The sequence below is a fragment of the Pezoporus wallicus genome, unplaced genomic scaffold, assembly GCF_028554395.1.
Source record: "Pezoporus wallicus isolate ANWC-B61680 ecotype Strahan unplaced genomic scaffold, APGP_CSIRO_Pwel_v1 contig_7853, whole genome shotgun sequence".
In the NCBI taxonomy this organism is placed as follows: Eukaryota; Metazoa; Chordata; class Aves; order Psittaciformes; family Psittacidae; genus Pezoporus; species Pezoporus wallicus.
In genome coordinates this window covers 169,704-190,158 of record NW_026641765.1, presented here as the reverse complement: position 1 = coordinate 190,158, position 20,455 = coordinate 169,704, and the positions used below count along the sequence as shown (strand labels likewise).

At 37.9% G+C, this 20,455-nt stretch overlaps 1 protein-coding gene across 6 annotated transcripts in view; it reads left to right on the top strand.

Moving 5' to 3' along the window:
* The window catches only part of LOC130607844 (mitogen-activated protein kinase 10), a 148,532-nt gene that overhangs the window by 121,060 nt on the left and 7,017 nt on the right, over positions 1 to 20,455 (top strand). For 5 of the 6 annotated variants that reach the window (XM_057425314.1, XM_057425315.1, XM_057425312.1 and 2 more), the window contains 3 exons: positions 7,520 to 7,702; positions 9,408 to 9,532; positions 20,277 to 20,340. In XM_057425314.1, coding sequence (XP_057281297.1) covers positions 7,520 to 7,702; positions 9,408 to 9,532; positions 20,277 to 20,340 — 372 coding nt within the window. Of the gene's footprint in view, positions 1 to 1,190; positions 1,263 to 7,519; positions 7,703 to 9,407; positions 9,533 to 20,276; positions 20,341 to 20,455 lie in introns of all 6 variants that reach the window. The other variant, XM_057425313.1, reaches the window with a different exon arrangement.

The window sequence follows — 20,455 nt, the reverse complement described above, 5'->3', positions numbered from 1 at the left end:
TGATGAACCCTTTTCATATGCTAAAGAAAGCAACAGGGAGCCTTAGACCGAAGCATGTAAAGATCTGCACAGATAGAACATTTGCCTTCAAAGTCAAATCCACTTTAAACTGTTGCTCAATATGAAATTGTAAGAGTAAATTTAATCAAGCAGCATGCCACTTTCATTTTTTTTCCCACAGTTTCTGGCCCTGAGAAACCAGTCTGTCCCTTTTCTTGCTTCCATGCCCTATGGCTTATCATAGAGCAAGGATAGCAGAGGTAATGTGGTTTCATGGTATTGACATGGGGGAAAATGCCACCTTAATCCCGTACTGGATATAAGGAGCCTGATTTTCATCTTGTGTCCCAATGTAAATCGTGGTTAGCTTTGTTTGACCCAGCTGAACTGCTCTTCTCTGTACAAGGCAAATAGTTCCCCAGTTTGCTTTGATTGCAGTGCAGAAGATACAGCTTAGTGCTTCTGTGTCTCAACTGTCCTATTTAAAAATCACCATTTTCTATCACAGTAAATGGAAATCTTAGTTGATGCTCAAAACCCCTATTATGGACTGCTGGCTCCACTGAGATTCAGTGGAAGTGAGCCAGCAGGTTCTAAAGCAAGCATTATTGGAGTCATATAATCTCAACAAATTCTATTCAGACCCCTGAATAAGAGGTGGATATGTCTTCACAAGTACCAAGTTCCTTTTGTGGCTTCTGGCAGTTCAGCTTGTGAAAATATGCATGGATCTCTGATAACTGAAAGGATAAAGGGAAAGCAATTTGCATGTCCTCATTGAATACAGAGACCAGCATTCATTTACAATACCAAGCAGCATAAACCTAGGTACTGAATACAAATGAAAACTTTAAAAAGAAAAAAATAATTGGTAAATATTAATCACAAAGTTGTGTTATGACACAGTAGCCAGCCGTGGGTCTCACTTGGTTTTCTGTATTTAATAGTATTGTCTTTCATCCACATTGGCATAATTGAAAGCTGCTGGAGTTGGTTTTTCTCAGACCTGCTAAGTTGTCACAAAACATGTACGTTCAAGCAGAAAAGCATTTGCAGAGAGTGAAAGGCAAGTCTGTGTCTGCAGCGTGGGCTGCAGGCTCTGTGCTATAGCATGATTGGATAAATCTTCTCATTTATTTGTTGTTCTGTTCCTGTTTTCTTGTTTACCCTCATTTCATTTTTGTTTTCAGTTGACATGTGGTCAGTAGGGTGCATCATGGGAGAAATGATTAAAGGTGCTGTGTTGTTTCCTGGCACTGATCGTATCCTTCCTAGCAGCCATTTTGGCCTCAGTAGGTGCTTCCAAACCCTTCCTGCTAGACTAGTGCTGACATACATCTGTACTCTATCCAAAGAGCTGCGTTAAGTCCCGCTGCAAAATCCCTGCAAACCAAAATGTCAATAAACTGTTACTGCCTTCCACTAAAAGCCTTAGGTGGAAGCCGCAGTGTAAGGAGATGAAAACCATCATCCTACATGGTTCATCAGAATCACTTTCTGGAGCCAGTGACCACTTCTGGTTTTAGTTGTGTTGTTATAAATGTCTCTTCATTAATTTGTCAGGGAGGGGAGGAGGGTATTTCATTGATGACACTGTAAGTACAGGGTGTAGCGTGGTAGGAGCAAGTTACTGTTTACACCAGGATGGTGAATAAGAGGTTCTGCGTTTTGAGAAGAAGGTATGAATAACTCAGACGTGACTTTCAGAAATACTTATTTGTTTGCTTGTTTGCTCTGCAAGTGATATTGAGGAAGGAAAGAAGGAAATGTCCTCAGTTTGGGGACAACTTCTGCTTCCCAAGACTAAAATTATCACTCAATTTTGTACCAAATTGATGACTTAAAAGGCTAGGAGTTTCCTTGGAAACTGTTGTAGTAGGCTTCAGTCTGTCATCCTTTATTTATGTACATGTAGTCATTGTGTGAAAGCAGACTGTTTTTGACACCAACAAAAAGCAACTTACAGGTAAATACATTAAAACAGTGGACAAGTGATCCAAGCAGACTAGGTATATGTAAGTTTTCCTTTGAGACCATTCTGCATTCAGGACTGAGGCAGCCATAATTTCTGCTTTATCTGACGCTTTATTAAACCTCAACATATACCCTATTATTTATCAGATTGTGAAAGTGGTTTCTTCTTGTGCGCAACAGCAACTATATTCTATGCACGCTTGGTCTAACCCCAGCAATTCCTGGTGCATAGGATTACACAGATGAGAAACGGAGATGACCTGTGTACAAGTTTTCCTTCTGATTTTAACTCTGTGCTTAGATGGTGGAGGAGTTTCCAGGCATTATTCATTTTTATGTAACTTTCTCTGTATGTGCGTGCATATGCATTATGTATACGTGTGTGTGTACCTATATGCATACCAATTCAGTTTAGCACTTCACTTTTGTCCTCGTTCACACTTTCAAGGGTTCAATGTTTTGATTAAAATGTGAAAAAAAGTAATATCTGAAGAACATGAAAGAAATTTAAGTAGGCAATGATATCATTAATATTTTTACAGTCTTGTCTATTAAGATTCTGATTCATATATTGTCAAAAATGTTGGATGAGCATATTCATACTTGAACGCTAAAATTCCCATGTGTTCTCACGTGATGTGGAGCACATCTCATCTGCATATATGAAAGTGAACCTTTCGCTTCTATGTGTTAATGTAGGTCATTAGCACCTATTTGTGCTCCAGGAAGATTTGGTTCAGGCTGTGCTGGTGTTTCCTATGAGTGTGGAGTGAGCAATTTAAGAGTGCGCGTTAGCATAGTTCAGTGTTGTAGTTGGAACTGTTTTTACATTAATAGACATGTTGCAAGATATCATTTAAAGAAATCCCCAAGTAAGTACAAAAAGAATTGAGTGTGTCTTTATAGCTCTTTAAAAACTGGTTTCTTTGGCGCAGCTGTGTACTTCTTGAAAAGAAATCACACAAAGCCTCTATAATTAAACCATTTTGTGCTGCTTATTATTGCAAAAACCCCACAGAATTTGGCATTGCCAGCTGCTGATCTGTTTGGGCTTGCTCTGTAATTGAGTTCACATTCTTCATTTGTATTTATAATACATTGCTAAATTTGCACTATGTTTAATGTACCACTCCACTTTTCTTCTGCTGTTCCATGAGTGACATGCCTGTGAACAGAAAATGATGCCATTGCTTTTTTTTCTCCAAATCCATTCACCACCACCACCTCTCTCCTGCTGCTGAACAGCCACTGTCAAGAGTTCGGCACTTCTGGCCCCTATGTCTGTCTGTGCAGCTGAAAACCAGTCAGAAAGTTGTATAAGCAGACCCAGCCTGCTGGGATTGATGACCTCATGACACCTTCTTGCTTAAATCTGCATAGAAAATGCTTAGCATTTCTGTAAACAAGATTCTATTTTCAGACAAGTCATGGAGTTGGACAGCTGCATAACTCCATCAGCTGGTACTATGAGCCATAAGAACTTGAGAGAAGCATACTTAAGGATGTATTTATGTGTAGAAGGAGCAAGAGTAATTAGAAAGCTTCCTCTTCAACATAAATAGGTTAAGACAATAATTTGTCATCTAAATTTCATTTTTTAATCACAAACTATGAATTTATGCAAATATAGAAATATTTTTAATATTTCTGATTGAGGCAGAGAAGTATTAGAACTTTTCCCTTATAGACAAGCTCCATTTCCTTAGTTGTTTGAATATTTGCATAAATTTAACTGAAGACTGCAAGCCAACTGAAGGAAGAAAACTGGTCCTTACTTCACACTTCTGACATACATTGATTCAATGTATGTATTGATGCAATGAGAGCAGAAACAAAAATAATGGTAAACTTTCAGCCTGTACCTCTAAACAGATGACTTCACTGTGAAATCTCTTTTTTTTTTCCAATAGAAATACTCCATTGTGCATTCAAAATACTGGTTTCCCATTAAAAAAATTGTGCATTTGCTTAGGAAAATATGTCTCTTGATCTAAAGTTCAGATTCTGATTGTTTTCCATGTAAATAACCAAGCATTTAGAAAACAAAGGAGAACAATCCTTAAGACAATATTAGACTGCAAATGGAAAAGGTGGTTTGGAACCTTGAGGCAACCAGAGAACCTCACTCAATGATTTTAGAACTATTTCAGCACTATTTTGTTAAATAGTTTCTTACATGGAACTTTGTATGGCTACATTAATGTTACTAAAAATGCCACAGTATTAGCGTCAGGGACAAACTAACAAATCCAGGTTAGACCCCTTCTTCTGTCTTAAGTAATACAGATGCTACAGTGTATAGTTGACACATTTTCCTTGATCCTGTTTGGAGCAATGGACAGATAATGTGATTCAAATAGCTTTAAAGCAGACATTTAATTATATTCCGGAGTTTTCAGCTGGAATTCTTTCCAACTTCCAGTCTGACCAACATTTGCTTCACTTTAAGGGTTAAAACGGGGTCTTTTGTTTGCAGAAGTTTAAGGTTTCCTTTCAGTCAAATATAGTTTAACCTTTTTTTGGCCTGGGAAATTTCTGTCGGAGTCACATGATCATTAACTCATAGTACCAATTTTTCAGTTGGTGTGCAAATAACGTCTATAGTCACAATCACTTATTGGCTAACGTAACCTAGAGTGGGTTTTGACTGACATTAGGGCTGTTCTGCAGTGACATTTGTTTTATTCAGAACTGTGGAAGTTAATTCAGACTGCCAGCTAAAAAAAAAGGTGCTTCTCTTTGCTTCAGTTCAAGACCTCAGATTTTTTTCTAAACAACTTTTTTTTAAATCTCATACCATGATCAATACAACCTCTCACTATCAGATGTGTTACAACCAGTGACTGTATAAAACATAACAATGAAATGGAGTCAGACCTGTATTTAGCATGGACATTATTACATTCTTGCATGCTTTCACGTGTTGGACCTCAGAATATGATCCAATGCTTGTAAGGCCTAGGTAAGTGGAGAAACAATACTAGAGAGAGAATGTGTATGTCTATCTGGCTGAAAAGTGGTATGTCTCCACCTGCTTTCACTGTGCATAGTTTTTGCTGTTCCTGTTACTAGAACAAGCCAGGCCTGCAAAAGCCCCAGTGCTGTCCTCCAAATCAAGGCAAGTCAAGAAGTGGAACATGGCGTCTCTGCCATCTCCATTGGCTTTGGCTGTCATGTTTGCACTGATGACTCATGAAGCTTCTTCCATCACTTAAAATTTTCCAGTTGTGGGTGGTAGCTTGCTTGTCTGTTGTCTCTTACTCAGATCCTTTCTCAAGAAATGTGTCCAGCAGGCACTGACCTGTGCTCTGAGGGTTCTCCTTCTCGCTATTGACACTGGTTCCTACCACACAGGTCTTATTCTTTTTTAACTCTTTTTCCCTTATCACACACATTCAGAGCATCTTGTTACATCTTCCCTCTCAACATGTCCAACTCCAGCAACATTCTATAATCCCCAAGATCTCCCTCTTTTTGGCCCTCATTAAATGCCTAAGAGATGGTTAACCTGCTCTGCACAAGCATAAGCTTCCGATGTCTGCTCTGAAGCAAGTCTATTTGGTCCTCCCTGTTTATCAAATGGCCTTCACTCAACCTGCACAGGTAATGTTCCCAGTGATGCTTTTATGCCTTGGCTTTCTCACCCATTTATCTTCTCTAGGCACAACTAACTGCAACTTCATTTATGTATTCTCTGTTCTTGTTTGTAAAGCATTTACGCATTCTCTGTTTTCAAGTTCCTCAGAAAGACCTGCTTCTGAAATAGTCCAGCCAGCAAACAGTGAGGTGTGTCAAGCTGAATACAGGTTTAAAATGTCAAACCACTTTATTCTTGCATAAACTGTTTAATTCAAGGTTTGAGTCTTGGATAAATTTGTTGTTGCAGTTCCTTAGTTTTCTGTTGAGAAAAAGATGCTTTTCATAGACAATACAAAATAAATACAACCTATGGAGTCCGTGTGTGCGAGGGACTGAGGGAATAATAAATCTTTGATTAGATTTAAAATTAAAGATATTAAAAAAAAATCTTTACAGACCATTGCTATTTCTAGCAACCTTTTTCAGTTGAAATTAAAACCATGCAAGACACTCTTTCAGCATTCCTCTAAACACATTGATAAGCAAAGCTGCAAATTTTAAATTAATTATTTGATTTTTGTTAAAATAAAGCAGTTCAGGTGAACCCAAGTTAAGTCTGTCTTGAATTTTCAAGGTTTGTGAAAATGCCATTTCCAGTTCCCTAATCTAAAACACTTTTTTTTAAATCTGAAATTGCCTCTGCACCAAAGAGATGGGATTTGCATCCCCCCCCCCCCCCCCCTTCTTCATTCTGAAGAACTAATTTCTCTCCCAGATTGTGAGGAACTGTGTCAAGTGTGGAGGAATTTCCCAAATACTAATGCTGCTTATGACAATAACTGCTCATAATAATTTTAAAAAACTCTGTGCTGAAATGCTTTGATGTTTGTCTTTCAAAAATATTTTATTTCCAAAATGTTCTTAATGAAGCTTCATTTCATCACAGTTCTTAACATCAATGCACCCATGGCTGTATGCACTCTTCTTTTTTTTTTTTTTTTTATGTTGTCATCAGATTCTTACCACTGCAAGTTAGTGTGACATAGAGATGGTACTGATTTTATACATATTTGCTTAATAATATTTTTTTTTCTTTGATGCAGTAAGGCTTACTCTGAGCATGGCTGGAAGAGCTACATAACACCTATCAGGTGCCCAATGGTGAAGGAAGCTAAAAAAAAACCTGAACACCAAAATGAAACAAAACAACTCAGTACAAATTGCTGTATTACCGTTTCTTTTTTTAAGCCTGAAAGCCTGTTTCTTATTAGTCAGTAATTGTTCAGCAGTACAGCCATCACATTTGCAGTTGAAGAGAAACATCTCTCTATACCTGAGGCATCATTTGTCTATAGAAAATTAATCCTAGTGCATTCTCATAAAAATCAAACAAATTGCTTTTTGAGGGGTTGCTGATTAGGTGGGTTTAGCAAAATTAACAATAATAAGGTTATTGGAGAGAGTGAAAATACAAGCATAAAGCAGACAAATTGAGGGTGACTTACGTCATGTGCAGAACTCCTTTGAACCAGCTTAGTCTCTCAGTCCCCATAGACTGAATATAGGAGACAGGGGAACGTGTCATTCTTTCTTGCTGTGCCCATGTGGCCAGAGTGACATAGAGGCAATTACTTGCATCTAATAAAAGGGTTTGCAAGTCACTGGGTTGCAACTAAAAGTAAAAATTATAAGAAACGCTGACTCAAAGGGGAAGCTGAGTATTTTCCTATGGTGGTGATGGTTTTAGGAGTACACATTTCCTTCAGGTAGGTACAATTGTGAAAAAGAGTTTTGCCCTTTGGACGCCATAGGACCTGGAGACATGATGATGAAAAAAGATAGTGACTGTAAAGATGTTATGAAAGTAGTGAAATAGCTCTGAGGATTCCCAAAGAACACTCAAATAGAAGTGCCAGGAGACTACATAGGGGGTTGTGTTTTGTCTTCCTTAACTATGGATGTTCAGATATTGATCAGTGGAATAAAGTTATTGAGCAGCTGGGAACACCCTGTCCAGAATTCATGAAGAAGCTGCAGCCAACAGTACGGAACTATGTTGAGAACAGACCCAAGTATGCTGGCCTCACTTTCCCCAAACTTTTTCCAGACTCTCTCTTCCCAGCTGACTCAGAACACAACAAACTCAAAGGTATGTATGACAAAGAGATGCAGTTCAGATGTCAAAAGCTACAGTGCGATGAAGTGGGGATTTTTGGTCACTTTTCCTTCTCTCTAGTTTCATTTGCTTTTAATGGAGTTAGTTGCAGAGACAAATATCTGCATGGGTTTTGTTCAGCTGAGAGGCAGCTTTTAGAAATGATTTTTGGAGGCCCCAGTGCTTAGCCAGCCAAGGGAACATACATTATCACTGATGCGTTGAGCATACCCCTATGGCCATTCTGCTTGACCATGAGAATCTGAGGTGTTCCTATACTCTTATTCTTAAACTTGTCAAGCAAAGAAACATTAGAACTTCATTGAAAGATGTTAGTGCTTGCACTTTTTTTTTTTTTTAGGTAAAAATTATCAGTTCAGCCAGATTCCTGCCTCATGGCTCTACCTTTACTAGGCAATAAAAAGATATTAGCAATTATCAGCCATGTAACTGGGGTTTAATGTCTGCTATTGGTGGATTTCTTTAGAAAAATGCTGTGAGTCTGTTTGTATATGTGAATTAGAGCACCAACTTATTTTCAGTGTGATGAGATATACCCCTGTAAAATATAAGTTGCAGTGGTTTTAATCATATATTGAAGTCTTGTTTTACCTGAACAGGGGATCGACCTTAACTAGAAAGAGATGAATGTGTGTTTAGTATAGAAAGGATTTCTTATCACAGCTCTGGCACCCTGCAAACTTGTACTGTGTACCAGTTCTGCACCACTTGAATATTTGGGGCCTCTTACTACTGTGGCATGTAAAGGTTTTCAGTTGCTTGCAATTTGCATGTCATTACATTATTTAGAATACTCTTTCAATTAACAACTGTTTCATAGTAAGACTGCTGTCTTGGCTCTGGAACTGAAAGGTCTGAGTAGATGCTTTTGGATACACAGAATTTTATATGCTTACTACAACACAATTGAATAATGGGATTTTCTTGGATTTGGAGCTAATGACTAGAAATTGCTGTTAAACAGTGCTGTTATCTTTTGGATACAGTAAGCACGTGCATTTGAGCATACTGGATGCCAGTTTTCAAGATATAGTCACAGAATATAAACCAGTGTATTACAAAAAATCTGCTTGTGTGCCACTGTATCATCCATGCCCTACCTAAGTATTTCACCAGAGTGTAATGTTAATGTTTTAATTAGATATTACTTTTACTCAGCCTAATAATATTTATGCACTTACATCTCTTTTTTTCCTTCATTTTCTTTTTCATTGACACAAGAAATAATCTTGAGCATGGAAGAGCTTGGAATATTATGTTGATAGTAACACTAGAAATATACGTTGTTGTAATTTTTTCACATGAGTTTATATTTGTTGCAAACTCTAAATGGTAGAAACAATTTGGGTAATAGAAGGATGAGCCTGTGTCCTGACAGGCACAATGGGCTACATTATCAGGTAAATAACATAAAATACAAAGGTATATTTAAGGCTGTGCATTTCAGTAATGGAGGATGATGTATCCCACTGATTTAAACTTTGTTATGTGGGACAAACAAAACTTAAGCAGTTACTAGGTACTTCTATACAATTATGTATTGATCCCAGGCTGCAGGCTTGACATTATTGCCTCTAATGCGTTGTGTCATTGTTACTTTCCTAACCCAATTGACCCTTCACTGTAGGCAGTGATTGTTTTGTACTAATACTGTGTTTATCTGATTTCGTTGTTCTAGCCAGCCAAGCCAGGGACCTTTTATCAAAGATGCTAGTCATTGATCCAGCCAAGAGAATATCAGTAGATGAAGCCTTACAGCATCCATACATTAATGTCTGGTATGACCCGGCAGAAGTGGAGGCGGTAAGTGAGGCATGATTCCTTACTTCAGATTACTAAATGCAAATATGATTCATAGATTCCTGCTGTTTTACAGCAGCTTGATAACGAGCGTGCTATAGAGAAACAATGTTGTGACTGTGGGGGTCTTTGGATTTACATGAAATGAGATCTGTAGGGACAGGAGATATCTCTTTGTTAGATGAACTGACAAGAGATTAGAGAAGCAGAATCACTTCAAGCATATGAAGCCATTTTCGGCTTTCTTCTAGATCACATGAAGAAAGGGGTTTGAACCTAGTAGCTCACCTGGTTTTGTTAGCTATGTAAGTCAGTCTGGCAAAAGATGCTGTCTTTCTCTCTAAACCTTTTCTTGTGGAAAACAGAAAACACCGCTTCCTGTGTTTGTGTTTAAGGATATATGTGGAGAGGAGAAGAATTAAACAAAACAATAAAAAGTCCTGAAGTCAGGATTCCAAAAAATCTTGGCAGGATACAAGTTATTCCTTAAAATGAAGCAGGAGTTCATGTGTTTTCTTGAGCCATGGTTCAATGTTCTCTATCATGTACACTGTGTACAAACAGAAATGGATTTTTTCTTACGATCTTGTCATGCTCTAGACACCTCTCCACATACCTTGATGAGACTGGTTTTAACAAGAATAAGTGCAGTCAGTAGGCACTTCAGTGACATAACAGCTATAGGTACAAATTTACAGTTGTTCCCTGTAATACAATGTATTAAATGTATGAAAACAGTGTATTTCAAAAGGTTTAGAGATCTTGCTTAACCACAACAGGAAACAGAGTTGACCCTTGCAAAATTAAATCACTGCTGTTTAGTTATATGGTCCAATTCAGTGTGTGGTCCTGAAAGTGCAGTAAACTTCAAAAGCAAATGAAATGCACAAAACCCCATCGGATTTCACATGTGCAGGAATTTCACAGAGTATGTTACTTAGGAGTGCTTTACAGGGGATGGTTCTGCTATAGATAGCCTTTAATTTTTATGTCCTGTTTGGTTTTCTTCAAGAAGAAAGTTTATCAGTCTGACGTTCAAACATTTGATACTTTGAAATATTTTACCAGCTGGCACGTACATTTTAGTTTAGCATCCTTCTCAAAGATGTCATTCCGTTCCCAGACACTTCTGTTGTATTTCCATGGATTTCTTAACTCCGCCTTATCATCTACTCTGTTGTCAGAGCTCGGATTTGTCTCTCTCTTTAGATGTGCTTTGCCTGTGAATTTAACCATGGGGATCCACTTCTGACACAGAACAGGAAGGGAATTTGGTGCAGTGGATATTTTGATGTAATTGTTTGCCCAAAACATATGCTTTTAGTTGTGTTTCAGACTGAAGTAGAATTCTTGTCATGATGAAGCTGCCCTTTTAGAAGGAGAAACTTGCCACACACAACTAGAATTACAGCTGATATTGAACCTTGTATTACTGTCTTCTTATGCAGACAGAGATCGGGGTACTTCTACGGTTGAAAAGACAATGATTTAATTTCTGACTGTAGCATACAGTCCTCAAATAATCTATAATAAACCACATCCTTTCTCTGGATCATGACTGTAAGACAGGAATAATACTTTTGGCCAGGTGAATTGACGGGAATCTAATGAGCTCTCTAGCTTTCAAAAGCCTGCAGTAATTATATTCTAGTTCATTGAGGTATTAGTCTCACAGGCACCTCCTGTCACCATAGATACCTGTACAAGCATTATGCCACATGCTGTCAAATCGCATTTTTTGCATTTTCACTGTTGTCTGTATTTTATTGCCTAGTAAATGACTACAGAAAGTGTAAAGCAGCAGAAAACCAAGCTGTCATTCATCCTGTTGAACCTCAAAGAATAGCACCTTGAGCTTCCAACAGCTCAATATTGTCTAAGTTTGCATCATTGAACTGCATTTTAGATACAGTTCCTCTGTTCCCTTTACTCACCTTGTTTCCTGCAGTTATTGTGTAGTTAACATGAGCTGAACATCAACATCCTGAGCTTCTTTCTCTATCTCTCTTAGCTTCAAAGTTTTCTCTTCCAAAACAGGCTATACCTTGTCAATAATATACTATAGAAAGACACCAATACTTTCGACTTCAGTGTTTTGACAGTGATGTGTTACCAAATTTCTTTGACCCCAATCACACTAGGGTACAGAGACCCTTCTCCTTCATGGGACCGTATCATGTTAAAAAACAGGCAGGTTCAGACTGTGTGCGGTGTAACCCAAATAGAAGAACATGGGATTAATAAATATTCATTGTATTTTCTCAGAGTGCTAAGAACTGTAGAAAGAGCCTGGCTTGCCTTTAAATTCATTATTTTTCCATTCTCATTTTCAGAGGGAAAGTTAAACTGGAGGACTCTTCTTTATTTTATTTTTTTCAATTAACAGTTTATTAAATTCTAAATTTCCACCTGTTCATGCTGACACACCTTCAGTGGCTAGCTGTGAATCATTTACTAATTATTTTCTGGAGAAAACTTAACTCATGTATTTAGCTGCTGAAGTGCACTCAGTCTGTGTTTTTCATTGGCATTGTCTCAATGATGGAGTAACTTTCTTAAACAGATTCATGGGAGATGATTGGTGGCTTTCTATTCTTCCTCAAAAGAATGTCCTGAGGTTCTGGGACTGCTACTAACCAAGGCAGTGCCCCTATGAGGGGTAGTTATTGCTACACTGGAAAGAAAGTTTTACTGGTGTGTCTGTGTTAAAACTTAGCAATTCTGCCTGAGCACTTGATATCTGATCAGCTGTTAGCTCTTTACAAGACAGCAAGGTATCTGTATGTGATAAACTTTTCTTCTTCTTCATGGACTGCCCTGCAAGTGTGCAGGCTGGGGAACCTGACAAGACCCTGATAAGGACAGAAATTAGGATACAGAGATATTAAATGATTTTTTCAAGCAGTGTACAGTTGGGTGGGATTTAGTTAACTTAGTTAACTTGGGAGCTCCTTCTCCCCAGTAAATGGCTTCATCAAAATGGTTAGGCATTTGTTGCACTGTATTCATTTGGTACAGAAGCCTAAGTGGACAGGTAACACATTGAAAGTGACAGGACTTTTTAAGTGATCTGTTGCAATGTCATGAAATGTCAGTGTGTGCTGGAGTAGACCATGAAGAGCACTGAAAACAGCACTGGGAATAAGCAGAGAATTTGATGTCAGAGTTTAACGTGGAGATAATGATTCTCTGAATCTGCCCAGATTTACAGCATTATGAATGTGAGGGTATTAGACAAAATAGCCTTGTGCTGCCCTGTTAAAAGCAGACTAGTGAGACATTTACAGTTCCTTTTTATTAAGTCTATTAAAAGTTTATAGTCTTTCACAGGCTGTAGGGGGCAATAAAACCATTATGTCTCATTCTAATGGACAAAGACTATAAAACAAATGGGAAATGGTAAGAATGTGATACCCTTTACACCAGTATGTAACAGCATTAAACTCTCCTGGTCAACCTTCAATGCCATGCTGTGATTCCCTGATACAGAGAAGAAGATGTTATTAAATGTGGTACTTGCTACTCACTAACAGCAGGAGGTTACACAAACAACACTGTGACTCTCCCACAGACTTCAGCATAAAAGCAAACCACATCCAAAGCCCTCCATAGCTCTGAAAAAAATTAAGAGATTTATATTTAGAAACAGGCCTTGCATGGTTTTTAAGCTTACCTGCAGAATGAGTGGGTAAGCTACATTTTGGATTTAGCGAAAACTCTTATGTCTAACATACTAACCTGTTTAGCCACTTCTTCTGAGACTGCTCAGCTTGTTGCAGTATCATTTATAATAAAGCCACAGTGTTAGGTTTGGTAGAGCATCCTTGCTCTGAAATTAATTTGAATAGTGTTACAGTTAAGGTAATTTCTATATTCAACCAATTATAACTACAATTTTTTTTTAAATATGCTAATATACACATATGTTTATGAATATGTGGAATTCCCAAGATTTTTACATGCCTTTTTACAAGGGCATGTAGTGACAGAACAAGGGGGAAATGGCTTTAAACTGAAAGAGGGGAGATTTAGGTTAGATATTAGGAAGAAATTCTTCACTGTCAGGGTGGTGAGACACGGGGACAGGTTGCCCAGAGAAGCTGTGGATGCCCCATCCTTGGAAGTGTTCAAGGCCAGGTTGAGTGGGGCTTGGAGCAACCTGGTCTAGCGGAAGGTGGTCCTGCCCATGGGTTTGGGGTTGGCACTGGATGATGTTTAAGGTCCCTCCCAATCCAAACCATTCTGTGATTTTAGGAAGTGTTGAAATCTGTTATCAATCGTCACACCTAAGTTATACATAGGGAAACCAGAGTTCAAAGGGGAAAAGTATTATTTGCTAATATTATGCAGGAAATCTAATGTAAAATCAGAAGAGCAGAACAGGAACCTATAAACCTTACTTCTCTGTTTTATACTTCAGTTAAAGGTTGTTTCTTCCTATATCTTATATGTAGAAACTGTCTTGAGTCCGCTTTTAAACAAATATTATGCGTATTACCCTTGTGCTATATTTACTTTACATACAGAACAGCATTTGGGCTATTACAATGAATAAATGACACATACAATACCTTTTCTCCTTCCAAGTGCTCTTGCTCTATTTTTAGGAAAGATGACATTTTTAACATCTCTTGCCTCCACATATAGAATATGCTGTTTAATGTAGATACTCTTAGTATTTCCCTGATGGTATATTAGCTTTTCTGCTTTCTTGTCTGAAAATGCTATGTTTTAGACATTTTCTTTTACACAGCTGCCTTTTTTGAAGTTGCTATAAGTTCTTACCCATCATTGAGATCATCTGTGAATAAATCCCAAATCTGATATTTAGTTTTTCACATCTCCCCCTATGTTTATGCGATGCTGCCTATATGTCAACAGAATGGTTTCCTAGATACATGGTTTAGAATATTTTTTAGCTTTGCCACCTGGTGGCTCTAGGTGGCTCTGAAATCAAGTTTCATAAAACTTGCGCCAGTTGCTCGCTAGGACTGCATTGGCTTGAGCTGCCTTCTCTCCAGTCTAATTCCTTACATATTGTTGACATTAGAAATCATTTTGAATGAGAGATACCTATTATTGTTATCAATGTCATATTTTTATGCAAGACTGTGGCTGCTTTCTATTCCTCCCCTAAACTTTAAAATTATTACATTCTTTCATTAAAAAATAACTAAGTGGTTTCTGGCCAAAATGTGATTTGCTTGTACATTTCAGGAAGATGTGATCTTAGAAGTATATTTTCTATTTAGGGGCAATCATTTAGGAGTTTATCTTGTACATTTTTTTTTCTTCACCTATAAATGACTTCATTTTGGAACTTTTTGAATATCTGTGTGATCTCATATTGGTTCCTGCTTGGGAACAGTACTATTCCACTATTCCATCCCATAGGAGCAAATCTAGTAGCAAAATTTGTCATACTTATCTGACATTTTTTGTTAACTGGTTTCAAAATTCTTCTTAGATTCTACTGTTCCTGCAGTTATTGCTTGTTATCTGACATATGTCATCACTTAGAAGAGAGATTTCCTAAAAAAGGAAAGATCAGATGTTGAAAACATCCCTTTTAAGCATATCTTGATGTTGACAGAATTTTACAACAGTGATAGGTTTCCAGGGTATTTATTTCCTGGAATTCACACTGCTTTGATAATTGGTTTTATTTGCATAGGATTTACACTTCACTGGGGTATATCGCTGCATCTAGAACCACCCGTGAGGGGCTGAGCTGTGAATTATCATTCATTTCTCTCTGCATGCCAATTTGCGTGTTATCTTTTATTAGTCTGATGCTGTTTCCTACAATGCTTGTGAGCAGAACTTAGTTTGTCGTTCTCAGTCCAAGATCCAGGATAGAAACTGCTGCTGTATTGCCTTAGCCTTGTATAAACTATCTGTGACCAGCTGTTACATACAATCTGTTCCAATTACTTTAAATCTTTATAGTTTGTCATGAGAAAAAAAGAAAAGAACCACATCTCTTATTTTTCCTGTGAGCGCTCAGCATCCATGACAAAGGACAAATGCTTCTGGAGAGCTCTGTGACCACTTCAAAGGTGGTGTCACCTTCACTACATGTGACACTTCATAGCAAAATCAAGGCTGTCAGGTTGTGCTTCTTTTCTGTTATTCTCTTCTCTTGCTCAGCCCCTTGTGTAAAGATACTGTATCTAAACTCTTTGGTGATCTGCAGCAGGGATATTTTAGTGATCAGTTACAGTGTTTGGTTTTCTGCTTAGAAGTCCATGTTTCCCATCTGTTGTATCACAAAAGAAGTTTACAGCTCTGCTTTATTTGCACAGATATTCCCTCTAGTGAGTGACATCTATCCATTTATAGCTGATTAATTATGGAAGCTGAGTACAGCTTCTGCAGCAATTTTTCTTTGTTAATGTGAGTGAGAAGTACTGGTTAGAGAAGAAAGAGGCATTTCTGTTTTTTCTTTTTCTTTTCCAAATCAAACAAAACCTTTTTCCAGCATACTGTTGTATGTACCTGCAAGCTGTTTGTAGCCAAGTAATCTTTACTCCTGATGCATGGTATCCTTACAGTCTAGCTGCTCAGAAACAGCTCAGACCACAGTGTCTTTCATGGACACTACCTGTGGAGTTTTACAAAAGGCTCTGCAAAAAGTCCAAGTAATGAATGAGCACAGAGGCATCTCTTTTTCCATATCCATAGTAGAGATCATGGCCAGACGATTGTGGAGTCCCTGAGCAAGATCCAAGGTGGCCCTATACACCTTGCTCTCTAGCTAAAGGGACTTTAGGCCTCTGGCAACAGCCCACTAGTACACTTCATCTTGCACTGCAAAAATAAATATGTAAATGGTATCAGTAACACAGTCTAGGTTGTAGCAAAACACAAAGGAATTTTTATATTCACCTATTATGAGCATCTAAGCCATTTAAATAGTTTAATCTCCCACCATTAAATTTTACAGCCTCCATTGCCTCCATTTATATATTGCTAATTTTATTGTTGCTTTATATGCCATTTTGCAACTACTGCTCCAGACACAGTGACTCGGAACAGATGCAGAGTCAAGCCTTACCCCTGCATAGCCTTCTGAAAACAACTCTTCCCAAGGTCTTCATTGTGCTGACACTAGCTCTGCAGAGGCAAGGACAGAGATGGCAGGATTTATTCAAGTGTGAGCTCCAGCCCACTCCTTTTTGCTTTCTAGCAGTGGCATACAAACTAATCCATGTTGCTTTGAGAAAGTGAGAATACATCAGCCCCAACATGTGTTTTTTCCTTAGTGTACAGCTTTTCCTCTCCTCCCATTAGAAAGGTATTAGAAAGGACTACTTGTAACGAGTCCAGTAGTCTCCTGATGTTTACCTAACCACATGAAAACACTGTCTTTTGTGGGTTTGGGTTTTGTTTGTTTGTTTGTTGGGGTTTTTTATTGTTTTGGTTTTGTTTAGAAGAACATCCATGTGGATATTTTCTGTTTGGGTTTTGTTGTTTTTTTTTTTGGTGTGTTTTTTTGTTTGTTTGGTTTTGGGGTTTTTTTTTTGGTAATTTTTATTCTCAGTGAATGGTAAACTTCATGCAAAAAAATTTTTTAGATCAATTTGTAAAATAGAAAAGCCACTGAAACACCACTGAAACAACAAGTTGTTATTCTAACATGTACAAGAAAAATTTAATGAATTCCTTCTCTTTTGCATCCAAAAATAGATTCCATTCTTTGCTATTGTTGCCAATGCAATTGCTTACAGATAAATCTTTGGGGAGAAAATGGCTACCTTAAATTGAAGCTAGATGCTGCCACCCTTAGGCTTCATCCAGACATATGCTAGCTCATACCTTTTCTAAAACCTGTACAGTTTATAGGAATGTCTATAATACTGCAGCTGCATCCACCTAGAAAAAATCATAATGATGAAATCAGTCATTTTTTATGGCATTTGAGTCAGGAAGCAAAGCCATTTTTAGACCAACCTTTGCAACAAAACTGTAATTGGGTGCCCAGGTATGGCAGCTGCTCTGTCTGCTCCATTGATACGATATTTGTGTTAAAAACCTCTCTTCCTCCCTCTAATTTTAGAAACTGGTTAAAAAAAAAACAACAGAACAAAGAAATTAGCAAAGAATCGATGGTCAGCCTGTAGGTTGATAACAGTGTATTAAGTTTTGTGGTTCTCATTAAGATTGATGAGAATCATGGGAAGATTAATGAATTCCTGAAACTTGTGGTGTTCTCAGCTCAGCTCTGCCTTGAATCAATGAAAACACGTCTTAAGGACTCATTTACCTATATCAGGCAATTCAGATGGGAAAGCTTCACTTCTTCCAGCATAAGAGCACTGATTTAGCCTTTCAGCAGAGTGCCATTCACCTGTGCTCTGCACAAGCTTTAGAGATGTAGAGATCCTGCCTGTGTGAAGAGGAGGAATTTATACATGTCATTATCACACTGAGTATTTATGACCCTTGGCTCTTGCATTCCTGCTGAGAGCCATGTTTTATTGCTGCGGGTTATGCCAGCTCACAAATAAAGGTCTGCAGTAGAAATACTAGTACAGCAGTAGCACTGTACAGGTGCAGTTTCTGCCATCCTGTGGTGTGTGAAGTACAGTTTGGTTGCTCTCCCTTGTTTTCATAACAGAAAAAGAGTTTGGTAACAAATGAGGTAATTCTGGACTCTCTTCCTGGAAAATGTCTTCATTTCCAGAATGTTTTAATCTAGGAAATAATTACTGCTACTTTTCTTATTGTCTATTAGCCAATTGTGCCTGCTTAAGACATAGCTGAAATAAATTAGAAGACACATAAGCCAAGGGTTTTATGGTTCTATGAACTGAGGATAGGAATGTACATCTGATTGCTTGTTCCTCTTGATTCTGTAATTTGTGTTTGGGAATTCAAGCAGTGAAGGAAACTATCCTCTTATTTCTGCCTGGGGGAGAAATACTCCTTCCTGTTTTTCTATGGAAGGTGTAAAAAAAAGTGTTTACACTTGGTAAGAGCTATTTTACCCATAGCCTGTGCTTTTTGTAAGCCCCTCCCTGAAGCTTTAAGAAAGAAAGGGACTTGCAGGAAATTCTTGCCTCCTCTACTGCTACCATGAAAAGCCAAGAGCCAGCTGCGTAGTGGAACTGACAGGCCGTGTAAATCTCCTGTGAACTCTTAACACCCCAGGATTTCCTTGTCTTTGCCAGCTTTCTCTGTTTTCCCCCATTACGAAATACACGCTGTAGGGCTGGTTGAGTAGCTAAGCAGTAGTGCAGCAGGCTCAGCTGGAGGGATGGAGCAAGCTTACCGCATCCCAAGGGTCAATGGTGAGCTCATCCACACTCTTCCGTAGCTTTCAACACACTGATATTAGAGACATCAGAAACATGAAGTCCCAATAGAGTTTTTTACCCATTTTGGTTGAATATATCTTAAACTTCAAAACTCATTGGAAGGGTCCAACAAGAGTTGTTAATGCTGAATAAAAGAATAGATGCATTAGTTTTGGACTCAGACTTCTTTTGTGATTGTGTCTTACCTTACTGACATAGCAATACTTCAGGTACCCCTGCTGAGGCCTGACATTCATGTTAACTCATGGTATACGTTTCAGGTTCTCTCTGCTCTTTCTCAGGTATGAGACTTGGCATTCCACAACTTCACATAATTCCTTTGTCCTTAGCCCAGTACAAATGTCACTATACAAGAAGCTGTTTTGTTTTCAGTACATTTGTCCAGTTCAGCTATCATACCATTTTCCTGGCCCATATTACATCAGTTTCTCAGTTGTATCTGTTAGTATGCAAATAGCTTAATGGACTAATGGTGTTAGAGTCTTGAGAGTAAATTCTCAACTTCTAAGTGAATCAAAAAGCAGCTTGGTAAATTTGCATTTAACAGGAGAATGTTTTGAAAGGGATGCAATGGCCAAGTGCCCAAGATGTAAGTCAGAGGAAAGTTAGAGTTGTGGATCTTTTAATCTTCATTAGATACTCTTACCTTGGATGATGAAGCTTGTTTGGCTGCTGTATTTGGCAGCTAACATCAGAAGAGACAACACATGGCTTAGTTGCCCAATGAAAGCAGGTATTTAGGCTCTTGGAAATTCTAGTTGCTTTTGTCTCAGTAAATTCCATAAATTCCAGGATCTGCTACTTCTGTAACACTCATCAACTAAAAAATACAGTAAAACACACAAACAAGCAAGCAAATAAACAAACAAAACTCAAACCAAACACACCTTTCTGGGCAAAGCAGATTTATTTAAAAATATATATACTGAAAAGCTTGGGAATTTGGAATATGGATCAGAAATTCTGGCAAAGATTTACTTCAAAATAGAGTTAATCTGAGAAGTAGTATAACAGTGAGTATGATGAGTATGATGTCTAAAGGGCAACTTTAATATAGTAATCTTACTACTAATTAATCAGGTTTGGTATTTGTCTGTTACTCTGACAGTACTTTCTCTGCCAGTGCAAACAATCTGCATGTGGTTTCTGGTCTCAGTGTTAAGCATAATGGCATTGTTGACCTGAGTTCTATTTCAACTGCAACTGTAGCTCTTGTTTAAAAGATTGTTGTATATTGATTTCTTCTGCATAAAGAGTTGAAGTCCAGAAGTGTTAATCCCTTTAATATTCCAGTGTGTTTCATGTGGTTTTTCATGTACAGGATAGATAATTAAGAGGGAAAAGAGAATTTACCTTTACTTAAATAATTACTCCTAATTATTTACAATTTAACAATTGAATAAATAGCTTTTTTTTCTGTCCTGCAGCCGCCTCCTCAGATATATGATAAACAGCTGGATGAAAGAGAACATACAATTGAGGAATGGAAAGGTAATTACAGTTTAGAGTTATATGGGAAGGGTATTTCAGTGGCCGTGTCCCACTGCCAAGTATCTGCGTAAAACTAAAAGAATACCTTTGATATGAAGAATTGACACTAGTCCTA